The 26,877-nt window shown below is 42.0% G+C and overlaps 1 protein-coding gene across 1 annotated transcript in view; it reads left to right on the plus strand.

The window, feature by feature from the left end:
- Positions 1–2,068: 2,068 nt before the first annotated feature.
- Positions 2,069–26,877, plus strand: part of DDX60 (DExD/H-box helicase 60) — a 79,092-nt gene continuing 54,283 nt past the window's right edge. Inside the window, 11 exon segments of the mRNA XM_007457387.1 lie at positions 2,069–2,106; positions 3,388–3,577; positions 5,925–6,266; positions 8,066–8,182; positions 9,091–9,212; positions 10,430–10,580; positions 20,093–20,234; positions 21,198–21,353; positions 24,009–24,114; positions 24,566–24,681; positions 26,289–26,449. Coding sequence (XP_007457449.1) covers positions 2,069–2,106; positions 3,388–3,577; positions 5,925–6,266; positions 8,066–8,182; positions 9,091–9,212; positions 10,430–10,580; positions 20,093–20,234; positions 21,198–21,353; positions 24,009–24,114; positions 24,566–24,681; positions 26,289–26,449 — 1,641 coding nt within the window.

Here is a 26,877-nt window from a genome sequence, read left to right on the forward strand (position 1 = left end):
TGTATTTAAAATTTTTATGAGCATTTACTTTTTTTGTTTTGCTGTAGCAACCTGTTATTATTTTACTAGTTATTGTCACTGTCATTATTGAGAACTCTAACTGGAGTTTTTTTTTTTTTTAAGGACTGTTCTGTCCTTGAATCATGTTTGTTCTTCTGGCTTCTTATTTTTTCTTTTCTTCCCCCTTAAATGTCGAGCGATTCTAATTTTTTATACATATTCACTCGTGGTTATTATGATAGGTAGCTGGTTTTATTTTCCTTAGCATGTTTCTCCCTTACATGAGAGAGAACTGAGCATAATGATTGTGGATTCTGTGTGATGTTTAGGTGAGAACCAGTTTGGGGTAAAGTTTAATATGGAAAGCTTCCTGTAGGATGTGTGAGGGTGGGGTAACAGGCCGGGAGTCCCTTACCTGTCAGATGAAGGAGGCTTTATTCTGCCAACATAGCTGTGGTTGAAAATCTGCCCAGTGCCCAGCATGCACTCATGTCCCATTAGTCATTGTTAGTTAATTTCAAAACCTGTATTATCTCTTTCAGTTTATGTGCATTATATTTTCAAATGAAGGTGTTAGGACTTAATTTGTTTGGAGTTCACTGCTTAATACGTGAACTATTAGGTATTCATTTTGTCCTAGGAGTACGATTTAAAAAAAAAAAGTCCTGAGACGTTAAGGGCACCCGTGAACCTCTGGGATGCTGTGATTTAACCCATCTCATCTCGTGTATCTGATACTGTCTTTAATGTTTCTGTGTCTCTCTGTCCAAGCGACTTTATCCACACTGGTGGCCTCACTTAATAACCATAATACTGAAACTGCTCTCACACTGAGGTCTAGCCCAGACCTCGTGTTTGATCTCTAGACCTGTACATTTAATTACTTACAGGACATATCCCACAGTAAGTCGAACCCAGGCTGACCACAAATGAACTTAGGATCTTTCCCTGACGTTGGCCGCATCCCAAGGTTTCCAGCCCAGGGAGCAGCCTCGCCTTGCATCCGATTGCATCAGGTAGAATCCTAAAGGGGCTTCTCTTCTCTGTCCGTAGCTGATCCATTTCCTCATCATGTCAGACTCACCTTCTGAGTATCTGAGATTAACATGTGCCTCAAACTACTGTCCAGCTGCACTACATGCAGCTACTACCATTGCTCTAGAACAGTGGCTTTCTCTCCACCTCACTAGCGGGGTCTTTGCTTCACCCCATCTATTCTCTGTACTGGAGCCAGAGTAATCTTCCAAGATGCAAAGTCAATCACATTACTACCTGCTTAAAATCCATCAGTGGATTTTAGGATGACAAACATGCGATCAGAGGCTCTGCATGACTTTGTGTTTCTGCACTCCAGCGCGGCTGGCTTCTTCTCAGGACCTAGAACCATCCACACACTTTCCTGCCACAAGGCTTTTGCGCCAGGTGTTCTGGGTTCTCTCTGCCTGCAGTGCTACCCACCCCACCCGTTTGTTTAATTCTCATCTTATTCTTCAGAACTCAGCTCAAGCATTGCTTCTTTAGGGAAGATTCCACTGACCTTTTGACTTTGTCACATTTGCAATGTTCTCTTGTTCCTATGATTATCTGATTGATATTTATCTTTCCTGGTAAATTTTAAGTTTCGTGGGAACTGACAGCATTTTGACTTTTGTTTATTCTTGTATTCCCAGTGCCTAAAGTTTTGTTTAACAGACAATAGTCATTCAGTACTGTTTGTTGATGGAATAATTCATTTCCAATTTTTCTTTCTTTGTAGGTCTGCCATTTTCATTAGCATCTGCCACTTAGAGGTACCACAGTAAAGGATATCTGCTATATTTAATATTTTCCATCAGGTTGGAGGCACGTGGCAAGAATGGGTAATTTTCAATTTAAAATATTTATAAATTGTAAAATAATGATTCTGCAAGCTACACAGATGTAATAGAATTAACTTTATGACTGTTTTTTCTTTCTCAAATAATTTGTAAATGATAGCTCTTTTAAAAAGAATTGATTGAAAATAATTCATTCTCTTTCTCTCTCTCTTTTTTTAGGTTTAGAAAAGTACCTGAGGCTTTTAGAGAATATGTCACAGTTGATTTTGGATCAAATGGCAGAAGCTGAGTGCGTGTTGTCGTAATAAATCAAGAGATACAAACTTCTACGTCTTATTCCCTGTGTATCGGGTTGCCTTAAAGTGATTATCTATCTTTCATCTATCATCTACCATCTGTCTATTATCTATCTATCCATCCATCCATCCTTCCATCTCTCCATATATCTAATCTATTTATCATTTATCTTAGTATATGTATTATGGTATTTTATATATATATATGAGATTGTTGAACACAGAACTTTTAGAGCTGTTTGATGGTCAGTGGAAACAGTCTTCTCTTGCTTTATTGTCCATGGCTGTCAGTGAACCCATCGTTTTATGAAAGGATGAGATTTTTTTTCCCCCGTATTTGAGAGCATTTATTCAATCTTCTCGAAATCATGCTTACAATTTCCATGTATTTTTTTTTAAACATCTTTATTGGAGTATAATTGCTTTACAATGGTGTGTTAGTTTCTGCTTTATAACAAAGTGAATCAGTTATACATATACATATGTTCCCATATCTCTTCCCTCTTGCATCTCCCTCCCTCCCACCCTCCCTATCCCACCCCTCTAGGTGGTCACTAAGCACCGAGCTGATCTCCCTGTGCTATGCGGCTGCTTCCCACTAGCTAATCTACCTTATGTTTGGTAGTGCATATATGTCCATGCCACCCTCTCACTTTGTCACAGCTTACCCTTCCCCCTCCCCGTAACCTCAAGTCCATTCTCTAGTAGGTCTGTGTCTTTATTCTTTATTCCCGTCTTGCCCCTAGGTTCTTCATGACTTTTTTTTTTAGATTCCATATATATGTGTTAGCATACGGTATTTGTTTTTCTCTTTCTGACTTACTTCACTCTGTATGACAGACTCTAGGTCCATCCACCTCACTACAAATAACTCAATTTCATTTCTTTTTATGGCTGAGTAATATTCCATTGTATATATGTGCCACATCTTCTTTAGAAAGGATGAGATTGATGAAGCAGGAAGGTCTATATTCAGATATAGGTATTCAGTCCCTGAGTCCAGCCCACATTTTGGCCTTAGATAACGTGCTCTCTTTTCGAGCCTCAGTTTCCTTCCCTGTTGAGCGGAGGTGACGTTGATTCTTCCTGTGAAGGACACTCATGCTTGTGGGTGTCTTTGGCAAGTCAGTGTGGAGACCCCCATGAAAGAATTACTCAGTAAATCAAGCTACTGATGATAATGATGATGAAGATAATAATGATAATGAAGCTGCTGCCTTTTGGGCCTGATTTCATCTTCGTGTAATTTTTCATTTTCACTGTTTGTATTTTAGTTATGACAGTCTGTTCAATGATTTTGTTGAGTCTGAGTTTTTTCTGATTGATGGAGACTCACTGCTGATGACATACATCTGTGAGAAATCCTTGCAGCCTGAACAGGGCCTGCACTTCTTTTACCTGGTTGAATGCTACCTTGTGGATCTAATTAATAAAGGAGGACAGTTTGCCGTCGTTTTCTTCAAGGTAATGTGACAGTTGGGTTCTTTTCTATGATTTGAGAACTAAGACTACAATGACATTGTTTTATAAGTCGTTTTTTTTTTCTTATTTCAAAGTGAAGTCGATCTATAACAATTCAGCAAATTTAAAGGGAAGGGGCTTCCCTGGTGGCGCAGTGGTTGAGAGTCCGCCTGCCGATGCAGGGGACGCGGGTTCATGCCCCGGTCCAGGAGGATCCCACATGCCGCGGAGCGGCTGGGCCTGTGAGCCATGGCCAATGAGCCCGTGCGTATGGAGCCTGTGCTCCGCAACGGGAGAGGCCACGACAGTGAGAGGCCCGCGTACTGTAAGAAAAAAAAAAAAAAATTTAAAGGGAAGAACAGAAAAAAAAGTGACCCAGGATCCCAGTATTCAGAAATTACTACATTGAGGATTATTATTATTATTTTTATTGGGGTATAGTTGTTTTACAATGTTGTGTTAGTTTCTGTTGTACAGCAAAGTGAAGTGGAGTTCTCTCTGCTATACAGCAGGTTCTCACTATTTATCTGTTTTATACGTACTAGTGTATATATATCAATCCCAATTTCCCAATTCTTCCCACTCCCCGCTTTCCCCCCTTGGTGTCCATACGTTTGTTTCTATTTCTTTGTCTCTATTTCTGCCCTGCAAACCGGTTCATCTGTACCATTTTTCTAGGTTCCACATATATGCGTTAATATACGATATTTGTTTTTCTCTTTCTGACTTACTTCACTCTGTATGACAGTCTCTAGATGCATCCACATCTCTAGAGATGACCCAGTTCAAAAAGAAACATGCAGCCCAGTGTTCATTGCAGCACTATTTACAATAGCCAGGTCAACGTAAATGTCTGTCACAGATGAATGGAGAAAGAAGATGTACATATATACAATGGAATATTACTCAGCCATAAAAAGGAATGAAATTGGGTCATTTGTAGAGGATTATTTTTTATTTGCCCTCATGGAGCTTTCCTGTGAGGACACACAGGACCCTGGAGGAGGGGGACGGGTGTCCTTGGAAGCGACCGAGCTGATCTCTGGGTTCTAATCTCCCAACTCCAAGTAGGTCCACCTCTGTCATCAAAACTCAACAGTTTGTGGGGGCTTTCCTGGTGGTGCAGTGGTTGAGAGTCTGCCTGCTAATGTGGGGGACGTGGGTTCGAGCCCTTGTCTGGGAGGATCCCACGTGCCGTGGAGCAACTAGGCCCGTGAGCCACAGCTACTGAGCCTGTGCGTCTGGAGCCTGTGCTCTGCAACGGGAGAGGCTGCGATAGTGAGAGGCCCCTGCACTGCGACGAAGAGCGGCCCCCGCTTGCCACAACTAGAGAAAGCCCTCGCACAGAAACGAAGACCCAACACAGCAAAAATAAATAAACAAATTAGTAAACTCCTACTCCCAGCAACTAAAGAAAAACCAAAAAAAAACCCCCCAAAAAACAGTTTGTTTGAGCCCAGAGGTGGATCAAACTCACCAATGTTGCTTCGTTCTTATTTGCTCTGCAGTAAATACATCCAAGGGAAGATACCTGGTCTTCCTTGTTTTGAATGTGCATATAACTAATGAAATTTTAACAGTTTCAAATACATGTATGTATCATAGCACCACCTCCTCCTCATTCTATCCCTAAAGGAAACCAGTGTGTTATTCTTGGAGGTTTTGGTGCATGTCTGTTCAGTTCTTTTGTGATCCATATTATTGTTAGATATTTGAACCTCGCTGACTGCCTGCAAGCAGTGCATGAATTGTGGGCTTTTGATAAAAACCAGTGCAACTTCCGGGTGACCTGGGACTGTCCCTGCAGAGCGATCCACCCCAGCTTTTCCTATGGATGCTTTATAGCTACCGTTTGCTTTTACATATTTTTCTTTCCTTTTTCTTTTTTTTTTTTTTTTTTTTTTTTGTGGTATGCGGGCCTCTCACTGTTGTGGCCTCTCCCTCTGCGGAGCACAGGCTCAGCGGCCATGGCTCACGGGCCCAGCCGCTCCGCGGCATGTGGGATCTTCCCAGACCAGGGCACGAACCTGCGTCCCCTGCATCGGCAGGCGGACTCAACCACTGTGCCACCAGGGAAGCCCTCCTTTTTCTTTTTGAAGTGAGATTGGAGAGAAGAATTAGAATGGGAAGGGAAAGTGTGAGTTCAAGGGGACACATGTATTTAAACCCAAATTGTGATGTGTGGCCTGTATTTGCAAAATGACAGTCAAGGATCAAGGGTCTATGTTCTGACTATAAAACAGAATACAACTGTGTTGGAACCTATTTCTTTAATGACTCTCATGGTATGTGTTAACCAACAAAACTAGTAGACAGCTAAATAATGATTTCAAAATTGTCTACCCCACAGGATGCTGAGCATGCATACAACGACATCCCTGAATTTCTTCCTCTGAGAACAGCGTTGATTCTCCACCTTGAGCATAATACCGACATTGATGTTCGAACGGACTTTTCTGGGTGCTTCTCACAAGAGTGGAAAACTTTCTTGGAAGACAGTTACCCATATTTTCTGATCGTTGCCGATGAAAGCCTGAGCCGTCTACAAGTACACCTTTTCAACTTTTTAATCATTCAGTCCTGGGCAATGAAGGTTAATGCCGTGCTCTTCTCGGGCCAAGCATCCGATGTCCTTCGACTTTATGCGTACTTTATGCCGAGCAAGTACAAAATCCAGATGTTTTTCCAGAAGGTAGTTTGCACCTAAAAGACAAACTTTTAGAATTTCGAGAAATTTTCTACATTACTTGACTCAGTTTTATTTCTCCGTCTTTTATGGAAATTATCATAGGTTTAACAGGGAGGTATAGAAAAATAGAAATGATAATAATGAAACAAAAATGCAGTCATTTATTGGGCAGTTGTTGTCATAACAATAGTGCTTGGTACTTCCCATGAGTCATTTTATTTAACCTTCACAGTGACCCTGTGAGGGAGGTGTTAGTGTTGTCTGTGTTTTGCAGATGATGAAATAGATACTTGAACAAATAATCTGCCCATTGTCAATTCCAAATCCAATAATACAGCCTGGATTTTAAAAGAGGCAGCCTGACCCCAGCCCTTCTGTGCTTAAGTGTGGCATGGGGTTCCACCTCCACTTAGGAAGGCCAGACACGCGTCCACATACTAGTGAAATGATGGTGAATATGGTAGCTTTTCATGAGAAAACAATGGAGAAAGTTGATGAAATACAATTTTTAAAAAAATTTTTAAAAAATATTTTGGCCGTACTGCATGGCGCATAGGATCTTGGTTCCCCGACCAGGGATCCAGCCTGTGCCCCCTGCATCGGAAGCATGGAGTCTTAATCACTGGACCGCCAGGGAGGTCCCTGAAATAAAATTATTTCTTAGCATTAAATCATTAATAGAATTTTCAAACTATTTAGAATTTTAATCCTGTGATCTTATTATTTTGCTGTATTGGTATAATTGGTAATGACTGTATTGAACGTTTGGGAGTTCAAAAATGCTCACCAATTTTAGAAATAAATTTGGTTTCTGTCTAATTTTCACTACTTATAGTGAATTTAGAATGTGAAGACAATTCTATATATCATCAAAATGATTTTTGTGTCAGTTAACACTTTCACTTTTTTGAGTTGAGGGTCACACCCCTCGTGGCACTGGCAACATCTGGATGGTTATCACAAAATCCAATAAGATAGTTTACTTTGCTTTCGTTAGAACTTCAGTCATTAAACTATTTCCAACTCTGGTTGCCTGCTGTGAGTAGCAACAGCCTTGTGTGTGTATTTTTTTTTTTAATTAAAAAATTATTTTTTATAGTGACAGGAGGTCCTGTAATCCGTTCATTTCATTTTTTATTCTGTTAGAGCAATTTCTGAATCTGTGTTTGAAGAGTCCCTACAAACTTCCTTGCTGGTCTTTCCTCAAGAAAAACATTTTTTAATGGAGGATTTTATTTCTGGTAAAATAATTTATTTCCTAGTTTATTGAGCACTCACCTTAAAGAGGTGATTTCATTGATCAATTTGAGGACTGTGTGAAATGTGTATAAAAATGCCATGCGGTTGATAATGGCTGTTGCTGGATGTTCATTACCTGGGGAAGGCGGTTATGCTATTCTCTCTGTCTGTCTGAATTTTTTTCTAATAAAATCCAGTGCATTAAATGGGTAAATTGTTTCTTTTTGAGATATTGAAAATGTTCTAAAATTAGATTATGGCAATGGTTGCGCAACTCTGTAAATTTACCCAAAGCCATTGAATTGTACCCTTAAAGTGAGTGGATTTTGTGTCATGTTAATTATACCTTCATGAAGTTGTTAAAAAATAAAATGGACCTTGACAAAAATTAATTTGGCGAAGACAGGCAGGCTTTAAAAGCATTGTTGATGATCTGTATTATTATTTTTTTTATTTAGAAATATATTGTAACAATATTATCTTCAATATATGATTTTCTTTAGTTGGAAAGTAGTGTGATATATTATTTATGACGATTTATGTGCCTTGCCTTCCTTTTGCAGAATGAAAAGAACATTGAGAATGCTTATAAAACCCTGATTAAGCAACTGGAGGAATGTAGAGTTTTAGCATTAGGACATCTTTTTGGAAATTTAAAATGGAAAAATATGATGGAAGAGGTACTGAAACTTTTAAAACACTTTTTATTTGAATGAATTGTTTAATTACTAAGAAAATGCAAACATAGTTCAGAGTTCTCATATACCTCTCACCCAGCTTCTGCCCCCAGTGTTAACAACTGATGTAACCAAGGTACGTTTGTTGAACCAGGAAATTAATATCACTATAATCATATTAACAGACAAACATATTAATAACAGACTTTAATACACCACTTTTTCCAATTATCAGAAAAATTATTCACAAATTTTATTTTTACTGGATGCCTAATATTTCTCTAATGCTGAACATTTAAATTGTTTGAAAATTGGCTTTAACAGATAACTTTGTGATGAACATCTTGGAGCATAAATCTTGGTACACATTTTGTATAACTTACCTAACCTACATACCTAGAACTTGCATAGTCAATCAGAAAGTATCAACATACATAATGATAATCATATGTATTGCCAAATAGCTTTGCAGTAACTGTGCCTATGTATACTCTGATTTGCAAAGATAAGAGAAATGACATGTCACATGATTTCCAGTGCTATTATCCTTAAAATATACTTTGCTAATTTGAAAGTAAAAATATGCTATCTAATTGTCCTTTTTGTTACTAAAATGGTTGAACACTTTTATTAATATTTGTATTTTGTGAATTATCTGCTCATCTTTTAGTAAAGGCTTAGATGTTTTATTGATTTATATGAGCTCTTTATGTATATAAACTTGTAATAATTTCATTGAAATACTTATTATGTTCCCATTTTGAATTTTGTTTCTTCCTTTAAACAGAAATGTTTACACTTTTGTGTAGTCATATCTGTTTTTCTCTTTATGAGTTCTTCTAGTAAGATCACTTATGATTGAAAATATTTTTCTAAATATCATGACATTTTACGATTTCCTTCTGTGACAGGCATGTGAAACTATTTCTCTGCTTAAGCAACTGTGGCCGGAAGGATCTGACATTCGGCAAGTTCTTTGTGTTACTTCGTGCTCCTTGTCTTTGAGTTTATACCATCACTTTTTAGAAAACAGATCGAAGACCACTGATGCTCAGAAAGCTAACATCCAACAGGTATGATAAGTTTACCGTGAAACACCAGTGAAATTTTATTTATTTGACTTTACTGAAACATCTATTGTGCTGTTAGATGGGTTGGTGCTCTACTCACAGATGTTTCCCTTAGTACATTTTTAGTCAAATATGTCCAACCCTCCAGAGGAAGATAAGAAAGTGGCCCTTGGTGAGAGTTTACCCCCTTATGATGTTCTGGGCTCTTACATGCCTTGTGCCATTAAGTCTTCATGACAGCAGTTTAAGGGAGGTGCTGTGATTCTTACTGAGGCTCAGAGAGTCCAGGGAAGATTCGTCAAACCCAAGGATGAAATACAGTGTGGATTGAAACCAGGTCTGTCTGTCTTATCCAAGCTCCACTCTGTCCACTGCCTTGTGCAAGCAGCTTCCTGCTGTCCTGGCTGGACAGATGCTAAAGCCACAACTTCTGTAGGGCTGACAGAGGCCATTGAGACTCTGTAGACTGGTGTGGGTTTGTTCTCCAACCAACTAGCCATCCCCGTGTGTCTGCACAAGTGCACGCATGCACTCAGACACACACGTGTACACGTACTGTGTTGTTTACAACCTGAGTGCTGGGGAACTCCTGGTTGAAGATTCTTTTGAAAGAGAAACGCAGTTTGGTCTCTTTCTTTCATAGTTTCAGAAACGAACAGGGCTCGTCATCTTTCTCCCGTGTCCTTTAGGTCTGCTTGAATAGTGTCTTTGCAAAATAACGTAGATGGCTAGGCATGCCATTTTAAATGATCACAAAAGTGATCCTAAACCACTTGTCTCTCTGGGGCTTCTCATCGTTGCACCCCGTCTGGCCCTGTGGAGGGAGGCACACTGAGTGAAAGAGATGGAGCATTTCACGTGGGGCCCCGCCGTGCAGAATCCTGTGAGCTCCTGACGTCATGCGCTGCTGGGTCAGCTCATGTGAAGTTGGGCTCAACTGAGAACACAGGAAGTTGCTTTATGTAAACTGCTACTAAGCTGGCGGTTCCCTGTCTCTCTTACCCAATGTGTGTGTTACGTGAAGAAAAGAACTTTTGCAAAAATGCAGAGTGAACAGCGTAAGAGCATGTGGTTCCTGCCCACGTGGTGCAGCTGCACCTTCTCTGAGGTGCCCAGGCATCAGGCGGTGTCCTGGCCACGGTCCTCTGACCCACCTTCTTTATTTGATGCAGGTGGAGACGAACTACCCCACCCTGGAGGGGGTGACAGATTGGTGTAGACTGCACTGTCTCGGCGTGGCATTTCTCCTCCACTTACCTCTTTCCCAAAGAGCATGTGCCAGATTCATCACTTCCCACTGGATTAAGGACATTCAGACTTTCTTAACAATGGTAAGTATACTCTTGATTAGTTTATTTTTTTAAATGTTTACTTACTTTATTTTTTTATTATTATTATTTTTTGCGGAACGCGGGCCTCTCACTGCTGTGGCCTCTCCCATTGCGGAGCACAGGCTCCGGACGCGCAGGCTCAGCGGCCATGGCTCCCGGGCCCAGCCGCTCCGCGGCATGTGGGATCCTCCCGGACCGGGGCACGAACCCGTGTCCCCTGCATCGGCAGGTGGACTCTCAACCACTGTGCCACCAGGGAAGCCCTTGATTAGTTTATTTTTTTGTTTCAATTGTTAGATGTAGAAAAACCACAGTGACCTTCAAAAACAGATTTGTATGGGAACAATGGCAGCCCTTTGGCAGCTTTAAAGGTGTAAAAGGCCTAAATAAGTCACTTCCCAATTTCAACAACTCTGGGTGGTAAAAACCAACAGCTTGGTGTGTCTTCAGCCTGAGGGGATGTGTCATAGCCCCGCTTCTGGTCTGTGTTAAGGTCAGGATTTTGTGTCATCAGCTATAAGAGATGGCTTCCGTCATGTTCTGTTCTTCAGCGCAGTTGAAGAAATCAGTGTAATAGTTGATTATCTTCATCCATTCCAGAGGACATTTAGAGGAAATTTGTAGACTTTAAAAAAATAGCAAAAGCAAAAGAAAATCTTACCCAGAGGCCCACCACTCAGGTCAATTCGGATAACTGTTAATATTTTGGTTTAGTCTGTTTTAAATGCATAGACCTTTTTTCTGTTATTTGTTATTGTTTCTAACAGTGAAATTATATATATATATATATATATATATAAATTTTTTTCTTTTCACATATTTTTCTATTTTCTTCCACACTCTTGGTTAGCTCATTTTGTAGTGGCTGCTGGCTATTTTTTAATGGATGTCCCATGGCTTGATTACTCATTCCTCACCATGGGATATTAAGAGGGTTTTGGTTGTACTATAAATGCTGCTGTTCTTTGGGTTCTGTGTGTGTAAGCTTTTGCCTTTAATGTGGGGACTCCATGCCCAGAAATGGGACTAGTGGATCAATTTTTTTTTTTTTTTTTTTTTTTTTTTGTGGTTGGGGGGGGCCTCTCCCATTGTGGAGCACAGGCTCCGGACGCGCAGGCTCATGCGGCCATGGCTCACGGGCCCAGCCACTCCACGGCATGTGGCATCTTCCCAGACCAGGGCACGAACCCATGTCCCTCACATCAGCAGTTGGACTCTCAACCACTGCCCCACCAGGGAGGCCCTAGTGGATCAATTTAAATGGACATTTTTTAAGGATCTTGATACTTATAGTCAGAATGTCCAAGGAAAGTGTTTTAGAACCAATCAGTTAGGAAGCCAGTCCACAAATATTTATTTAATGCATGTGCATCGTGTCGATCACAGGAAAAGAAGGTGTTCACCCACCCCGCCCAGCACTTTCACAGAGCTACATTTTGCAAGGAGAGGCAGATAAGGAATTTTTAAAACTACTCCTGCAGGATAGAAACTGCAGGACGCTTTAGAATCTGATACTAAAAAGACTGAACTCAGTCTGAAAAGGATGACTTCTCTTAAGAAATGAAGAGAAGTTAAGTAACCCAAGTCTGTGTGTAGGAGTTAGCAGGTTGGAGGGAGGCTGCACAGTAGATTCTAGGAGGTAAAGCAGCCTGTGTGATCATGCTGAGGATGGCGTGACCTAGTGTCACTGGACTAGAAAGAACACAGGAAAGGGACAAAGTGGAAGGGACGGGTCAGAGGCAGACCCCGTGGCCCCTTCAGGTGCTGTTAGGAGGGTGGAGACGTAACCTGATGACAAGCACAGTAAGAGGCAGCTGGATGGTCTCTAGCATGTCAGTGGCACTTTCATTTCAAAACAAGTGTCTCAGGTGCAGTGCAGAGGGTGCATCAGAGAGGTGAAACGTGGACTTGGGAAGCCAGTTACGTGACTGTCACCTCCGTCCGTGCCTGTAAGTGGTGCTGATGTTGGGGACAAGGGCATGGGCAGAGGGCTGGACAGCAGTGGGCAGTCGATCATGATTTGAGGTGTGGAGTTGACAGGTTTAGTGAATGAGCGGCGGGGGGCAGGGAAGAGTTGGGGATAGTCTCCTCTTGAGCCTCCGGGGGGAGGGAAGGGTTCCATGGTCCACGGGACACTGGTGGAGGCCGCCGTGTGTTCAGTTTTGGGAAGAGTGCCTTTGAGGGTCCAAGGACATACCCAGATGGAGGTACCAGGTGAGCTGTGTTAATACTGGTTTGGAGCTCCGCAGAGTGGAATGTGTTGGGCGTAAAGATTGGGAGTCATCAGCCCACGGATGTTCGAGTAGTGGACGAAATTATGTTGGGAGAGAGATGATAAGAGGGCCCGGGGCAGAGACCCGAGAAAGTCCCTTGTGCAGTGGCCCCACATAGGCTGAGGTGCTGGGAAGGAGCTGCTGAAATGGACGGAGAGGAGAGAGGGGAACGGATGGCTCTGAGAGACAGGAACCGTGTCTCCAAATGTGGGCGTGGCTAATAGGATCAGGTGTGTGGAGAGCTGTAGGGGGTTAAGGACTGAGCACAGTCCACTGGGTTCGAGGGCACAGGGCTCACTGCTGATGGGAATCAAGAGGCAGGTGAGCAGAGTGGTGGGGAGGAAAGTCAGTGTCAGTGATTCAGAGGTGAGTGGGAAGGAAAACATAACAGTGTAAGAGGCTGAGAATAAGGGAACGGCAAAGGGCAGAGCTGGCACCTGGGTCAATTGAGAGTGCTTTGCAGCACTGTTCACAGCAGCCAAGACATAGAATCAACCTAAATATCCATCAGCAGAGGAATGGGCAAAGAAGATGTGGCACATATGTACAATGGAATATTACTCAGCCGTAAAAAGGAATGAAATAATGTTATTTGCGGCAACATGGATGGACCTAGAGATTGTCATACTGAGTGAAGTAAGTCAGACAGAGAGAGACAAATACCATATGATATCACTTATATGTGGAATCTAAAAAGATGATACAAATGAACTTATTTACAAAACAGAAACAGACTCACAGACATAGAAGATAATCCTATGGTTACCAGGGTGTGTAAGGGGGGAGGGATAAATTGGGAGATTGGGATTGACATATACACACTACTCTATATAAAATAGGTAACTAATAAGGACCTCTATGTAGCACAGAGAACTCTACCCGGTATTCTGTAATGACGTATACAGGAAAAGAATCTAAAAAAGAGTGGATACATGTATATGTATAAGTGAATCACTTTGCTGTACATCTGAAACTAACACAACAGAGTAAATCAACGATACTCCAATATAAAATAAAAACAACAAAAAAAGTGCTTTTAAAATGACAGATGGAGCATGTCTAAATGCTGATCATGGAAACTAAGAGAGGATAGGATGAAAATGCAGGGAGAGTCAGGTGAGGCGGGGGAGCAATGTGGAGGATGCCCTTTTATGGAGGGAGGGGTATGGCCATTCTTACAGGAGATAGTGAAGAAAGAATGGTACAGATTGGCCGTGACGGATGTTGTGGGGTCTGTTTACAGTTCCTGCTTGCTGGTGTGAATTTCCTCTGTCAAGTAGGGACAAAGTCATGTGCTCAAAGTCATGGCAAGGCAGCAAGCCCGGAAGTTTAAGAACAGTGAAATATGTGGGAAATATTTCCTGGAGGTGGGGAAGAGTATAAGCTCTACTGAGAGAGACATACCACCCTGTCCTGCCTGGCACTTTGGAGGCTTCCCTTGACGTGTTTGACAAAAGAATTATAGTGGCACCCGTATGTGTTATCATATACTTTTCCTTGTCTGGTGGGTCTTAACCACATGGCCGCAGGCACAAGGAAGCCAGCTGATGGCATGATATGTACAGAAAGGAACAAGAGAGTGTAGGCGGGGCGGACGCCCTTGGTGGATTTGTACCATTTTATGGAAAAAAAGACAGGAAAGGAGGTTTCCGTATCTTTGCAAGGGGGTGGTGCAAATGCTGGGCTAGGAAACAAAGCACCAGAGACAAGCTACAAGGACCCTATCGTGCAGGGAGAGAGCAGAGGGGCTGCTGACCTGGGGGGCCTGGTGTGATCAGTGAAGGAGTGTGATGGCCATTACACAGGGCTGGAAGGATGGGCCGGCGGTGGGCGTGAGGAACCCCTCTTTGGGGCTTGGCAGGCAGACAGACTGTCGTTCCCTGGCCCGTCTCTCTCTCTCCTTTACTTCCCATCTTACTGTAAATGCCTGCCATTCTCTGCCTGAAGGTTTGATCTTCTGGGTCTCAAATGCTGGGGTGTAATGCCCCACTGACGGCAGGTGAGGGCTGGGTGCAGGAGACCCCAGCTTCCTTACACGTCGGGGCAGGTAACCCTGAAATGTGCTCTAGGCTCTCAATTTCCCAGTGGAATTAAGCTCTGGCTGTCCACAGGGGTCATGGGTTGGAAAACATGGTCCTTACTGATTTTCTTTTCTTTCCCGTCTCACTTCTGCATCCCCTGACGGGCGCCTCTTGAGAGCAGTCACAAATTAGTACTTTTCCTTAAAGTTGAGGCTTGGGTCTGCTTCATGGGGGAGCCCAAACCAAGGCAAGGACGGAGAGCAGGTCCTGGTGATGGCAGTCCTGGGTATGTTGGGGAGAATGTGACCTGGGTCAGAGGGGTGAGGGGGGTCACTGGATACAAGACATTCGAGAAATGTCGATGGTATCGTCTTCTTGGAGGCTGAAGTTATCTGTGGTGCTGGTGAAACTGTGCGCCAGGCAGGAAAGTCATCGTTACTTGGGGTCGTGGAGGACCTAGAAGCGTGGTCCGGAGGGGCTTCCAGACGGAGCAGACGGATGGCAGGCAGGCTTTTGGGCCGGGGTAGGAGGATAGGTCGGAAGTGACGAGGACACCCCGTCTTCTCCATCCCGTGGTCAAGCCATGCATGGAGCCAGGTGGCAGGGGAGGTGCTTGTTCCTCGGGAAAGGCCGCGATCTGCACTGTGGTCCCCTCTTCCTCACTTTTCCATCCTCAGCAGACAGGTGTGTCAGAACCACACAAAAAGGAATTATTCAGGGCTTCTTAGCCTTTTTGTTGTGGGGCCCCTGTGGCTATCTGGTGAATGCTATGGCCCCTTCCTCAGAATAATATAAATGCCTCAAATAAGGTTCTTAGGGAAATCAGTTACGGTGAAATACCGTTATCAAAATATTATAATTGTATCATTTGTGATATAGTAACACGTGCGCTTCTTTGTTACTACATTAGATAATCAGATAAATACCGTACTTTCAATGGATGGTGAGTGTCAACAATATCTCGATATGTTTGCAGTGCTTATAATGAAAACATCTGTGATCCTTACTGGTGCCCAATCCCAGCTACTGCCTGGGAGGGACGGTATTTTGTCTGGGTTTGCAATGGAAGAAAATACAAATTTTGCCACAGGTTAGCAAAAATAAAAGTGTAATTTTCTGACCCAAGTTCACGGACTCCCCGAATTCTATCAGGTGAAAAACGTCTGTGAAAACCTCTTTTCTGCACTACCTGTCCCTCATAAGCCTGGCCTCCAGCTAGACTGGCAGGTGCCCTTACTTTGCGGATTGGAAAAACAAAAGCCAAATTCCTGGCTTTTAAAATAATAACACAGTAAGTCCCCTTCAGGTTTCTAACTTTCAGAGATGTGAACGTGTGTTCGCACGTCCAGCCACGTAAGTTAGTTCATGTGTCTGGCATGCATTGTCCTGTGCATGGTTCCTCTGCAAGTGGTCGTGCTTTTGTGCACTTTACTATCCTGTGTTTGTTTTCTATGTATTCTTTGTGTGAAAAGTATTATAAATCTATGGCAGTACATACTATACAGCCGACTGTGTTAGTTGGGTACCTAGGCTGACTTTGTTGGACTTACGAACAAATTGGACTGACGAACAAGCCCTTGGAATAGAACTCATTCGTATGTAGGGGACTTGCTGTACGTTGATCCATGTATAACAAATATTATTGAAAAGACAGCTGTCTTCTGCCCCCACTGCGCCTCCCTCCCCCTTCCCATAGAGTGTCCGTGAGTGAGGAGGGGACCCCGTTGGAGCATAAGTGAAGGGTCCCCTGCGTGGGGTGGGCAGCGTGATGGAGTCCGCCCTGAGGTTTTGGGCTCTGTGACAGAGAGCACCTGTTGGCAGCATGGAGGCTGGGAGACGGCGGCCTCACCGAGAGACCTGGGGCCGCGTGTGCCAGAGGACTGGTCTAGAAAATGCAGTTGGGGTCCGGGCATGAAGGATGGAGATGTGGCCCCTGTGCTGCCAGGGGTGGGAGGGCATCTGAGGTCCTCAGGCCCCAGGTGAGTCCCGCTGGCTGATGAGCGTGCGGAGGTGGGCCTCTGGGCTTGAGGGTCCTCAGAAGGCAGGCGAGTTGAGTGGGAAATGTCGTGGCAAGTCCCTCAACATCTCAGGGCTGCTTTTGGTAGACATGAGCTCCAGGGGACCCAGTGGAAGCCAGTGAGCAGCCAGTCTCCGTCCAAGGGGCTGGGTCTGTGGCCTGAGCAGAGCACAGGAGAGTCTGTCCACCTGGGGCCACATCTTGAGCGGAGGGCACCCTCTTCCAACTGAGACGAGGCGACCCCTGTGTAAACGCCCCTGTTGGAGTCCGGCTGGGGGGATGCAGTGCAGACCCTGGAGGGAATTGACCTGAGGGTGATGTGTTGGACTAGTGTTCTGCTGGTGGTGCATAGACTGTATTTACTGTAACAGCTGACAGAGGTGTCGGGTCAGCAACTGCAGCTCAGGAGCAGACAAGTCCGTCGATGCGTACCTGGGTCATATTTGTGAACATTCACAACTGCTCTGACAGAAGTTTTAAACGGTCTTGTGAGGTGGTGGACACAGTATAATGGGGGTTGCTGACGCTCGAGTGAAAGCATTTTCCTGTGTTCCAGGTCCCACTGGGGAGCTTTGCTCTAGGTGTTTTTGGTTCTGTCAGGCAGAGGCAGACTGTGGCTAATTAAAAGGTTTATGAAGACTATTCCTAGTTCCCATTTAATTCACTTTAGAATTTTAATATGTCATGCCAGTTTAATACACTGAGCCTATTTATACAGCATGTCAGATTCTGAAATAACACATTATAGCATCGATAATATTGTGCTCTGAGTTCTGTTGTAATTTTATTTCTGAGAAATACTTAATTTTTGGTCAACTTTATTTAGGTTGAATTACATGTGCTCGACTATTGAATAGTATGAATGTGTTAACTGTGGTATTGATTTACAGATTTAAAGGAATGCTCTGAATGTATACTTTTCATTTATAGAGAGTTTTATAAACAATTTCTTATGTACAGTGAGCACGAGTTGAAAAGAACATTACAAAATCTTTCTGCATTATGGAATGTTCTAAGATGGCCCTGCAGGACATTCCTTGTGGCTTTGGCTGGTAGAAGACATCACCTTTAATTAGGATGGCGTGGACTGCTGGATGTGGTGGGAGGGCCTCCCGTTTATTCTGTGCGTGTCCTTGACCTCTGTTGCCTCACTCAGACACATCACTCCTCCTCTGTCCTCGTTTTACTGACGAAAACTTGGGCTCAGAAGGGCTGTGGGGCCCACTAGCACAGCTAATAAGTGACCAAGCCGAGGTCCACCTTCATCTCTGCCCAGCTTCCCAGTCTGTGCCCTTCCTCATCTTCCCCTCTCCCGACGTGGGGAGGGCTGACTGTCACCTGGGTGAGCCCCACCTTGATCTGTCTTCACCATTCTCCATGCTTCACTTTGGTAGCACCTGGGAGCTAGAAGCCTAACTTCGTAACATAATTTCAGCCTCTGAAATGTTCACAGCGAAGGGCATATCCTCAGGCTTCTGGGGAAGGTAGCTCAGGAAGTGGAAGAGAGAGTTTCATGTTGGCCCAAATCTTGACACTTGGGGATGACGTGGAGGTACCTCTCAGGTGAAGTGCCTCCAGTGAGGAGCCTTTGGTGTCCTGTTTTCGCATATTTCTGTTTACTCAGCGGTGTTATGGGAAAGGCTCTGTGGCCTGGCGGTGGGGACAGCCCTTACATGGCAGTGGTACCCAAAGTACAGCCCCCTGACCAATAGCATCCTGAGAACAGGTTAGAAATGCAGTTTCTTGGGCTCCCCCCAGACCTACTGGATCAGCCTCTGGGGATGCTGCCTAGCAAGCTGTCTTCTCTTTTTTTTTTTCCTTTTTTTCCTTTTTTTTGGCTGTACGCGGGCCTCTCACTGTTGTGGCCTCTCCCGTTGCAGAGCACAGGCCCCGGACGCGCAGGCCCAGTGGCCATGGCTCACGGGCCCAGCCGCTCCGTGGCATGTGGGATCCCCCCGGACCGGGGCACGAACCCGCGTCCCCTGCATCGGCAGGCGGACTCCCAACCACTGCGCCACCAGGGAAGCCCTGTCTTCTCTTTAATAATCTTTCCAGGGGAGGTTTTGCAGCAGTTTGAGGACCACAGCTTTATGGCCCTGAAGAGAGCTCGTTCGTGTTTTATTTGTAGGTAAAACTCCACCCTAGGTACGGGGTTCCTGATTCTTTGATACCTGTGACCTCATCAGGAACCCTATACAGCCATCCTCAGTCACCTGGTTAGAGCTGGGCCGTCCAGGGTAGGAGCCAATCGCCACACTTGGGTATTAGGCACTTGAAACGTGCCTAAGTCTAAAAGAGACACCAGATTTCATAACCTTCGTGTGAAAAGCATGTAAACTATTCTGTGAATATTTTTATATTGATTACGCATTGAAATGACAATATTTTGGGTATGTTGGGTTGAATAAAATAAAATGAATTTCAGCTTATTTTTTTTTAACGTGAAAAAAGTTTAAGAAACATGAAAGTTTAAGGTAACATGCAGCTTGCCTGCGTTCCACTTCTATCGGGTAACGCTGTTAAAGTTCCACATCCATATAGATAAAGAGATTATTCACATTTGGAGAGCCTGGGTGTGTTATTGTGTGTGGAGCAGAGAAGCCTCCGTTTTTCCCTCTCAACCCAACTCCCCAAACTCGAACGCTGACTAAAGGGATGACCAGGTTTGTGCGCTGCTGTTGCTTGAGTCGCGGCTGCCCTGTTCTGAGCTCAGTGCTGCCGCTGAAGACATTCTGCCCGTGACAGGCGGGAACACAGCTGCCCAGGAATGTAGGTGGATGGGGATCTTTGCGAAGGATCCCCTCAACAATCACATGCTCTTTTTTTAAATGCTGTTTTGACCTGAAAGTAACATTGGAAGCATTAAACCCCGAGGAAAGAACAGAGGCACATTTGAAAGCAGAAATATTTCTCTAGTCCCGTATCTGTGGGAGAGAAGTTGTAAGAGTCAAGTACGGATTTCTGTGACTGGGAATAAGGACTATGCTGAATCATTCTTGGTCAGCCTGATATTATTTTAACTTTAAATCTTTCAAAGTGTGATGCATTCAATATGACCCAGCCTGGAAGGGCTCACATCCGTAAGAATGGGAAGAGCCCAGCCCACTTGCCTTTCAGTTGGATTATTGAGATGTTTGAAGTCTTCTAGGTTCTTGCTAATGTAAAAATTGTCACTAACTTGGTTTTTATTTCCAATTTCAGAAAAAGTGGTGTGAATACTTCATCCTAAGTAATATAGACGTTTTTGAATTTTGGAATCTGAATTTAACTCACCTTTCCGACTTAAGTGATGAGCTTTTATTGAAGAATATAGCATTTTACTATGAAAATGAAAGTGTTCAAGGTACCACCCTAGTATCTTATAATAATTATGCCTTTACCCAGAGATAAACATTATAAAGGATTTAAAGCTTCAAAATGATTTTCCTATACTTGTAACATATAGCAGTCATTTTCTTCCAGATATTTATTTATGCGTGTATATAAGTTTTACTTAGTTGCAATCAGAGTGAATGTTGTGTTTTAAAATATTTTTAACTTAATATTATTCCACAAGTATTTTTGGAAAACATACATCTTTGGGAGCTTGGCATTTCTAGATAATTTTAACAGGTGAATTTTTCAGTTAAATATACGCAGAACATTTTTCAGAATATTTACTCTAATTAATGTAATCATGTACTACTATTAGATATTTAGGGAATTTTAAGTTTTTCCAAAGGTAAAGCTGATTTATATATTTGTTGTATATAATTAATTTTTCTTTCTTTGAATAATTTCATTAGAAGAAATCTTCTGCTGTTTATTCGTAGTCAAAGAAAAATAAAAGACATTTTAAGAGAACTAAAACTGATTGAGCATTACTGAAGCTTCTTTGACCTCTAAGGTTTGGTTCCTACATATTGCAAGTGTTAGAATGAGTTATAGCTACAAATAAATTTAGCAGTCCTCTACAAACTTTCTCATTTTTGAAAAATCATAGTTTTATTCTGTTTTATTGATTATAAAGTTATGTGTGACGTAACATTTTTTGTTACCTTGAAGAATAGTTAGATATTCACCATCTGTTATTGTTAGTTAAGGCAGTTATAATGTTAATAGTTATCAAATAGGGAAACAGGATAAACTCTAAAGTCTCCAGTCCCACAGTCAACTCTAGGGACCGTTTGGCTCTAGGTTCAGTGTGGCACTCACAGAAAATTTCACTGTTTGACAAGTATTTCAGAGCTCTGTGAATTTAGTCAAAATGTGTGCTTCTGTGTATGTGTGAATGACTTTCAGTGTTTACTACTTTGAACTCATGTAGGGCTACATTTGAATTTGGGAAATGTCATTATGAAAGATTATGAACATCTCTGGGATACTGTATCAAAGTTGGTCACAAAGTTTGATGTTGGAAAGCCATTTCCTCTGAGAACAGAACAATTTCCTTTTCTTAAAAAGGATCCGTCACCAATCAAAGGTAATAAATCTCTAAATTAATTTGAAATAAAAGCATCATTCCTCTGAAAATGTTTTGAAAGCGCCAGTAACTAAATGTTGCAAGTATAAATAATTTTCGGGTACTATGCATTAAAAATGACCTATACGGTCATATCCTTGGGGAGATAATACTTTGAGTATAATTTTGAACAGTGATATGTTTTCCCTGTAACTAACGTTGCTGCCAATTTTTAAGAAAGCCAGTGTCTTCCATTTCTATCAATCTGAAGTGTAGATCAAGTGAAAGATCTCTTGCGTGTATAATGATGGAAATGTTAGATAAGAGACACCAAACATCTTTTTACAAAATCGTAAGTAAGCTCAAAACAATAGGAGGGAAATTCCAGGAGCCAAACATGAATGGAGAGACTGATCTCTGGGTCACTCTGAGAATTTCTAATTGTAGTTCTGCCTTCCTAAGAATCTGGGTTTCAGTGTACTCAGTCAGCAGAGTCAAGACAACTCTAAGCTGGAAAATAACCTTAAAGCGATCAAAGGAATCTGGCGTGTTCTCTGTAGAGGAACATCCTTGTATACCCTGATTTTACAGCGCTTCTCTGCCACATACGAGTGCACATGCAAATTTATAAACAGCAGAGAAATAAGCCCCCAGGCAAACAGTAAAGCTGCAAAATGAGAACTCTTAAGTATTTCAGATTTTGTAATTATCAAAAGTAGAATATACTATATGTGTGTTTAAAAATGCTTGAAGAAATAAAATATGAAATTTGAAACATGAAAAACAAAATGGTAGAAAACATCTTCACATTTTAAAATAATCAGAGTTGTAGAAATGAAAAGACTGTCAATGGATAGGTTCAAAAGCTGATTGGATTTGGCTAAAGAGAATTTGTGAGCTAGAAATAGATCAGAAGAACTACAGGCACAGTAGTGATGAACACATTACATACCTTAAATTTACACAGGGTTATATGTCAGTTATATCTCAAGCTGGAGAAATTTTAAAAGAACCGGAAAACAAACAAAAGAAATAGAGATAAAAAATGATAAAATACATGTTAAAAGACATGGAAGACAGAATGAAGCTGTCTAATCTTTCATTCATTTGGAGATTTGGAAGGAGAGGCCAAGCCAGTGTAGATTGAGCCATATTTGACGAGACTGTGGCTGGCGTTTGCCTGGATGATGAAAGACAGGGATTTGCACACTCAGGGCATATGATGAGTCCCGAGTGGGACAAAGCAAATGTATGCACATGCATACGCACACGCACAGATACACACGCTAGGCAAGATGCAGTGGGATTAGAGAATGTAAAAAATAAATATCTTAAAAGGACCAGAGTTACTTACAAAGGAATAAAAATTAGTCTCTAATAATAGACTTTCCCAAATATCATTATAGAAGTCAGAACATAATGAAATCGTATGTTATTCTTAAAATACAGTTTTAAGAAATGAGTAGCTTGGACATTTTTCAAAATGCAAACGCTGATTTATCCATCATCCTGTCATCACTGGAGACACTTCTATATCATGAATTTCAGGAAGAATAAAATGACCCCAGATGGAAAGTGACAAAGAAAGCTAAGGGGGGTTGGGGATGTATTGATACAAGTGTATTTTTCAGAGTACAGGGGAAGAATATATATCCCCTTTCATTATGTCAGAATGAGTTCCACTAGACAAAGACGCTTGAGAGCAAGGAGTTTATTGTTCCCAGGAAGATCCAATAAGGGAGTGCTTAGGTAATACTAGGAAGAAAACACAGTTGGTGCAGGCCGTGTTAATGCGTAGGTTTCCACGTGGGCAACTACAGGTAAGTTTTACTGGGAATCCTAGAACTGTGCAAACCACTTTGGAGATGTCTTACCCAAAGAGCAAGGTAGCTGGGGTATTTACCTTGTGACTTTCGTCAAGTCTCGGGGGGCATGAAATCCTTAGGACTCTGGCTGCGCCCAAGGCTGTAAGAAGGAAGTGCTCAGGGAGAGTTGTAGGGACTCATAGGAAGGTTTCAGGCAAACGCAGGAACAGTGAACGTCAAGGAAATAACGAGCAGAGCAATTGCAGCTCACCTAGGATTATGAACCAGACACTGGATAAAGGGGCATTTGTTAGCCAGCTGTTGTATATACGATCAATATGTGACGTGTGATATCCATCTATCATATGTAGGTGTACATGGGCATAACATCAAGGAGGATGTAAGAGAAGACTAATGATATCACATAATTTCATTGACATCTGTATTTTCCCCCTACTTTTTTATTTTTATAAAAGTATATATGTAAGAGATTTCTGAGCGAGACTTCCATATTTAAATTCCTTGTCTCATAATAGGAAATAAGAAAAGGAACAAACATTTGAAATAGGAAACATAGGTGTTTTTCTGTCTGTCAGTGTATCTGTTCATCCATCCATCCATCCGTCTGTCTATCTATCCTTCTATCTACCTACCTACATGCCTAAATGCTGCCTATTTCTTTATGTTCTGCTGTGTTCCAGAATGCTTTAATGTGGAAAGTAGCTTTGTGGGAAGGGCTAGAATTGATTAACGTAAATAAATAAGATCAATGAAACATGATGTTTTTTTAAATGTGAAATTTTAGAAAATGATGTGTAACATTGCTGTATGAAAGTTTCACATTTGACCTTGTCTTACTACTTTTTTACAGATACCTCCAAGGAAAAGATGGCTAATTTGGGTTTTATTCCAGTGTCATGTCAGGTGGTTGATAAGTTTGCTGGGGACATTTTGAAAGATTTGCCTTTCCTAACGAGGTATGGGGGCCACTGGGTGGAATGGATGAATTACTCATTAAAGCTTTTACAAAGTTCGACAGATTATTTATAAAGAGGTTATATTAGATGTAACGTGTGTTTGTAACACATAAAGAGTTTAGTTTCAAATTTACCAATGTCTTGTGATCATAACTAGCTTAAAAATCAACATAGTTTTAACCTTAGAGGAAAATCATTCCAGCTGTGTGTTTGTAATTAATGAATGAGTGGATGAATATTTGTTGATGTCGATGGCATGAGATATGGGGTAGATTCTGGGTTGTGAAGCCCTATTAAACTGCTCTTTGGATTCTACCACCCACATTATATCTTGGAAAGAGGAAAAGTGGCTATGATTTAAAAAAAAATTTTTTTTTAAATGTGATCTATGCTGTGCTGTATTTAGAGGTATGCAGTTTAAAATGTGCCTATATTTCTTTTCGTCTCATAGCGATGATCCTATTGTAACTTCACTGGTCAAGCAGAAAGAATTTGATGAGCTTGTGCACTGGCATTCCCACAGACCCCTTAGTGATGATTATGACAGGACAAAGGGTCACTTTGATGGTGAGTTCTGCGATTCTGGTGAAATACCTTAAAATCTATTTCACTCTCTGCCTTTTATGTTACAATGAATAATTATTCTATTTCTTGAATAACAATAATGTACAAGATATGTAGATATATGTCAGTAAAGAGGGTGAGGAAAGAGCCCCACTTTGCTGACCGTCACGTGTACACGGGCACACAGCTGTCTTAGGAGCAAGTGCACAGAGATGGCATTTGTCCCACAAAAGTTAGAAGCTGTTTTAAGCTAAGACAGTTTATAGTTTAAGACGTCTGTGTGCTCCTTGATGGCAGAAATATTGAGGCTATAGGCTTGCAAGCAGTTGCAGCTGCTTTCACGTCACCCATAACAAGGGCAGCAGTTTACCCACCTTCATGCTCAGGATGGAGGCTGTGGCACCACTGAGAGCAAGTTAGCCGAGACTGACTTAGGGACCCTTTTCCCCGGCTCATCCCTTGTCTTCTTTTGTCTACCCCATGCTCACCCCGACCCTGCTTCCAGTGGACAGAACTTACCTTCAGAAGAATCTCAGAGTGGACCTAGTAAGCATGTTCCCACGGAACACTTCCCAGCCTGCTGTTAGAAACAACTACTAATATCCTGAAAAGTACAAGGGAGTTTTTAGATCAATCATTAACATCCTTCAGAGCTGTTTGATTTACATATGTAGATACAGATATAGAAAAATCAGCCTGCTTAACTAGTCCCTTGAAGTGAGTGCTGTAGTTTTCTCTGGGGATGGGAGTAAGTCATACCTTGAGTGTTGGGATTTCCTATGTCATTGGATTTTTCTACAGTGAGTCTTTCTGAGCTGCCAAGTTCTTGGCTCTGTGGCCATGGTCTGGAGTAAGGATTTTTCTGTCAAGTGGTACAAGAAGCCATGATACCCTAGATGGACATCTTCCTGATTTGGCCTTGACCTTTCCCCTTCTTTTTTTTTTTTTTAATTAATTAATTAATTTATATTTTTGGCTGCATTGGGTCTTAGTTGCTACGCCCAGGCTTTCTCTAGTTGCGGCGAGCGGGGGCTACTCTTCGTTGTGGTTCACGGGATTCTCACTGCGGTGGCTTCTCTTGTTGCAGAGTGTGGGCTTCAGTAGCTGTGGCACGTGGGCTCAGTAGTTGTGGCTCGTGGGCTCTAGAACGCAGGCTCAGTAGTTGTGGTGCACGGGCTTAGTTGCTCCGCGGCATGTGGGATCTTCCCAGACCAGGGCTTGAACCCATGTCCCCTGCATTGGCAGTGGATTCTCAACCACTGCGCCACCAGGGAAGTCCTACCTTCCCCCTTCTTAACTTCACTCACAGGGTACAAAACAGAAGTAATGCCCAGAATCTGTCATTCTTTGTAGCATCCTGATATTTGCTTTGAGAGGTGTACAATAAAAGGGTGTTTTGTTGCTTGCATCCTTTAAATAAAGTAAGGAATCATTCTGTGGACAAGAGATAGTGTGATTTAAGATTCCTTCTTTAACAAAAGTCACCAGCCTAAGTTACTGTTCCAAACTAAAAAGAAAAGTGCACGTGTGTGTGGGATGGTGTGAAGGATTAGTGAGAACGCTGTTGAAAATATGTAGTAGTGTTGCATTTTAAGCCTTTTCTTTTCCAGAAAAATCTAGAGATCCTCATCATCTTAGATCTGTGCAAATGTATCATCGTTTTCAACGATTTTATGGGAATTCATTAGAATCAGTCTCTTCAAAATTTGTTGTACCTCAAGCTATCAAGCCAAGGAAGAATTTCTGTGAACCCAAGAGCAAAAAGATACAGGTAGGTTATATTCATTCTATCAAAATTTTTTTTTACTTTTCATTGTCCTTCTTTATTGTTATTTGTTCAATCCCTTTGATAGTTGCTTTCCATGCTACGTTTTTAGAAAAGTAAAGGGATGGGAAAGATAATCCATGCAAATGGAAACCAAAAGAAAGCAAGGGTAGCTATTCTTATACCACAGAAAATAGACTTTAATACAAAGACTGTAATAAGGGAGATAGAAGGTCATTATATAATGATAAAGCTGAAAACCTGAAAGCTTTTTCTTTAAGATCAGGAACAAGACAAGGATGCCCAGTCTCACCACTTGTATTCAACATAGCACTGAAAGTTTTAGCCAGAGCAGTTAGGCAAGTAAAAGAAATAAAAAGCATCCACATTGGAAAGGAAGAAGTAACACTGCCTGTTTGCAGGTGACATTATAT

The sequence above is a fragment of the Lipotes vexillifer genome, unplaced genomic scaffold (assembly GCF_000442215.2).
Source record: "Lipotes vexillifer unplaced genomic scaffold, Lipotes_vexillifer_v1.1 scaffold668, whole genome shotgun sequence".
Classification (NCBI taxonomy): domain Eukaryota; kingdom Metazoa; phylum Chordata; class Mammalia; order Artiodactyla; family Lipotidae; genus Lipotes; species Lipotes vexillifer.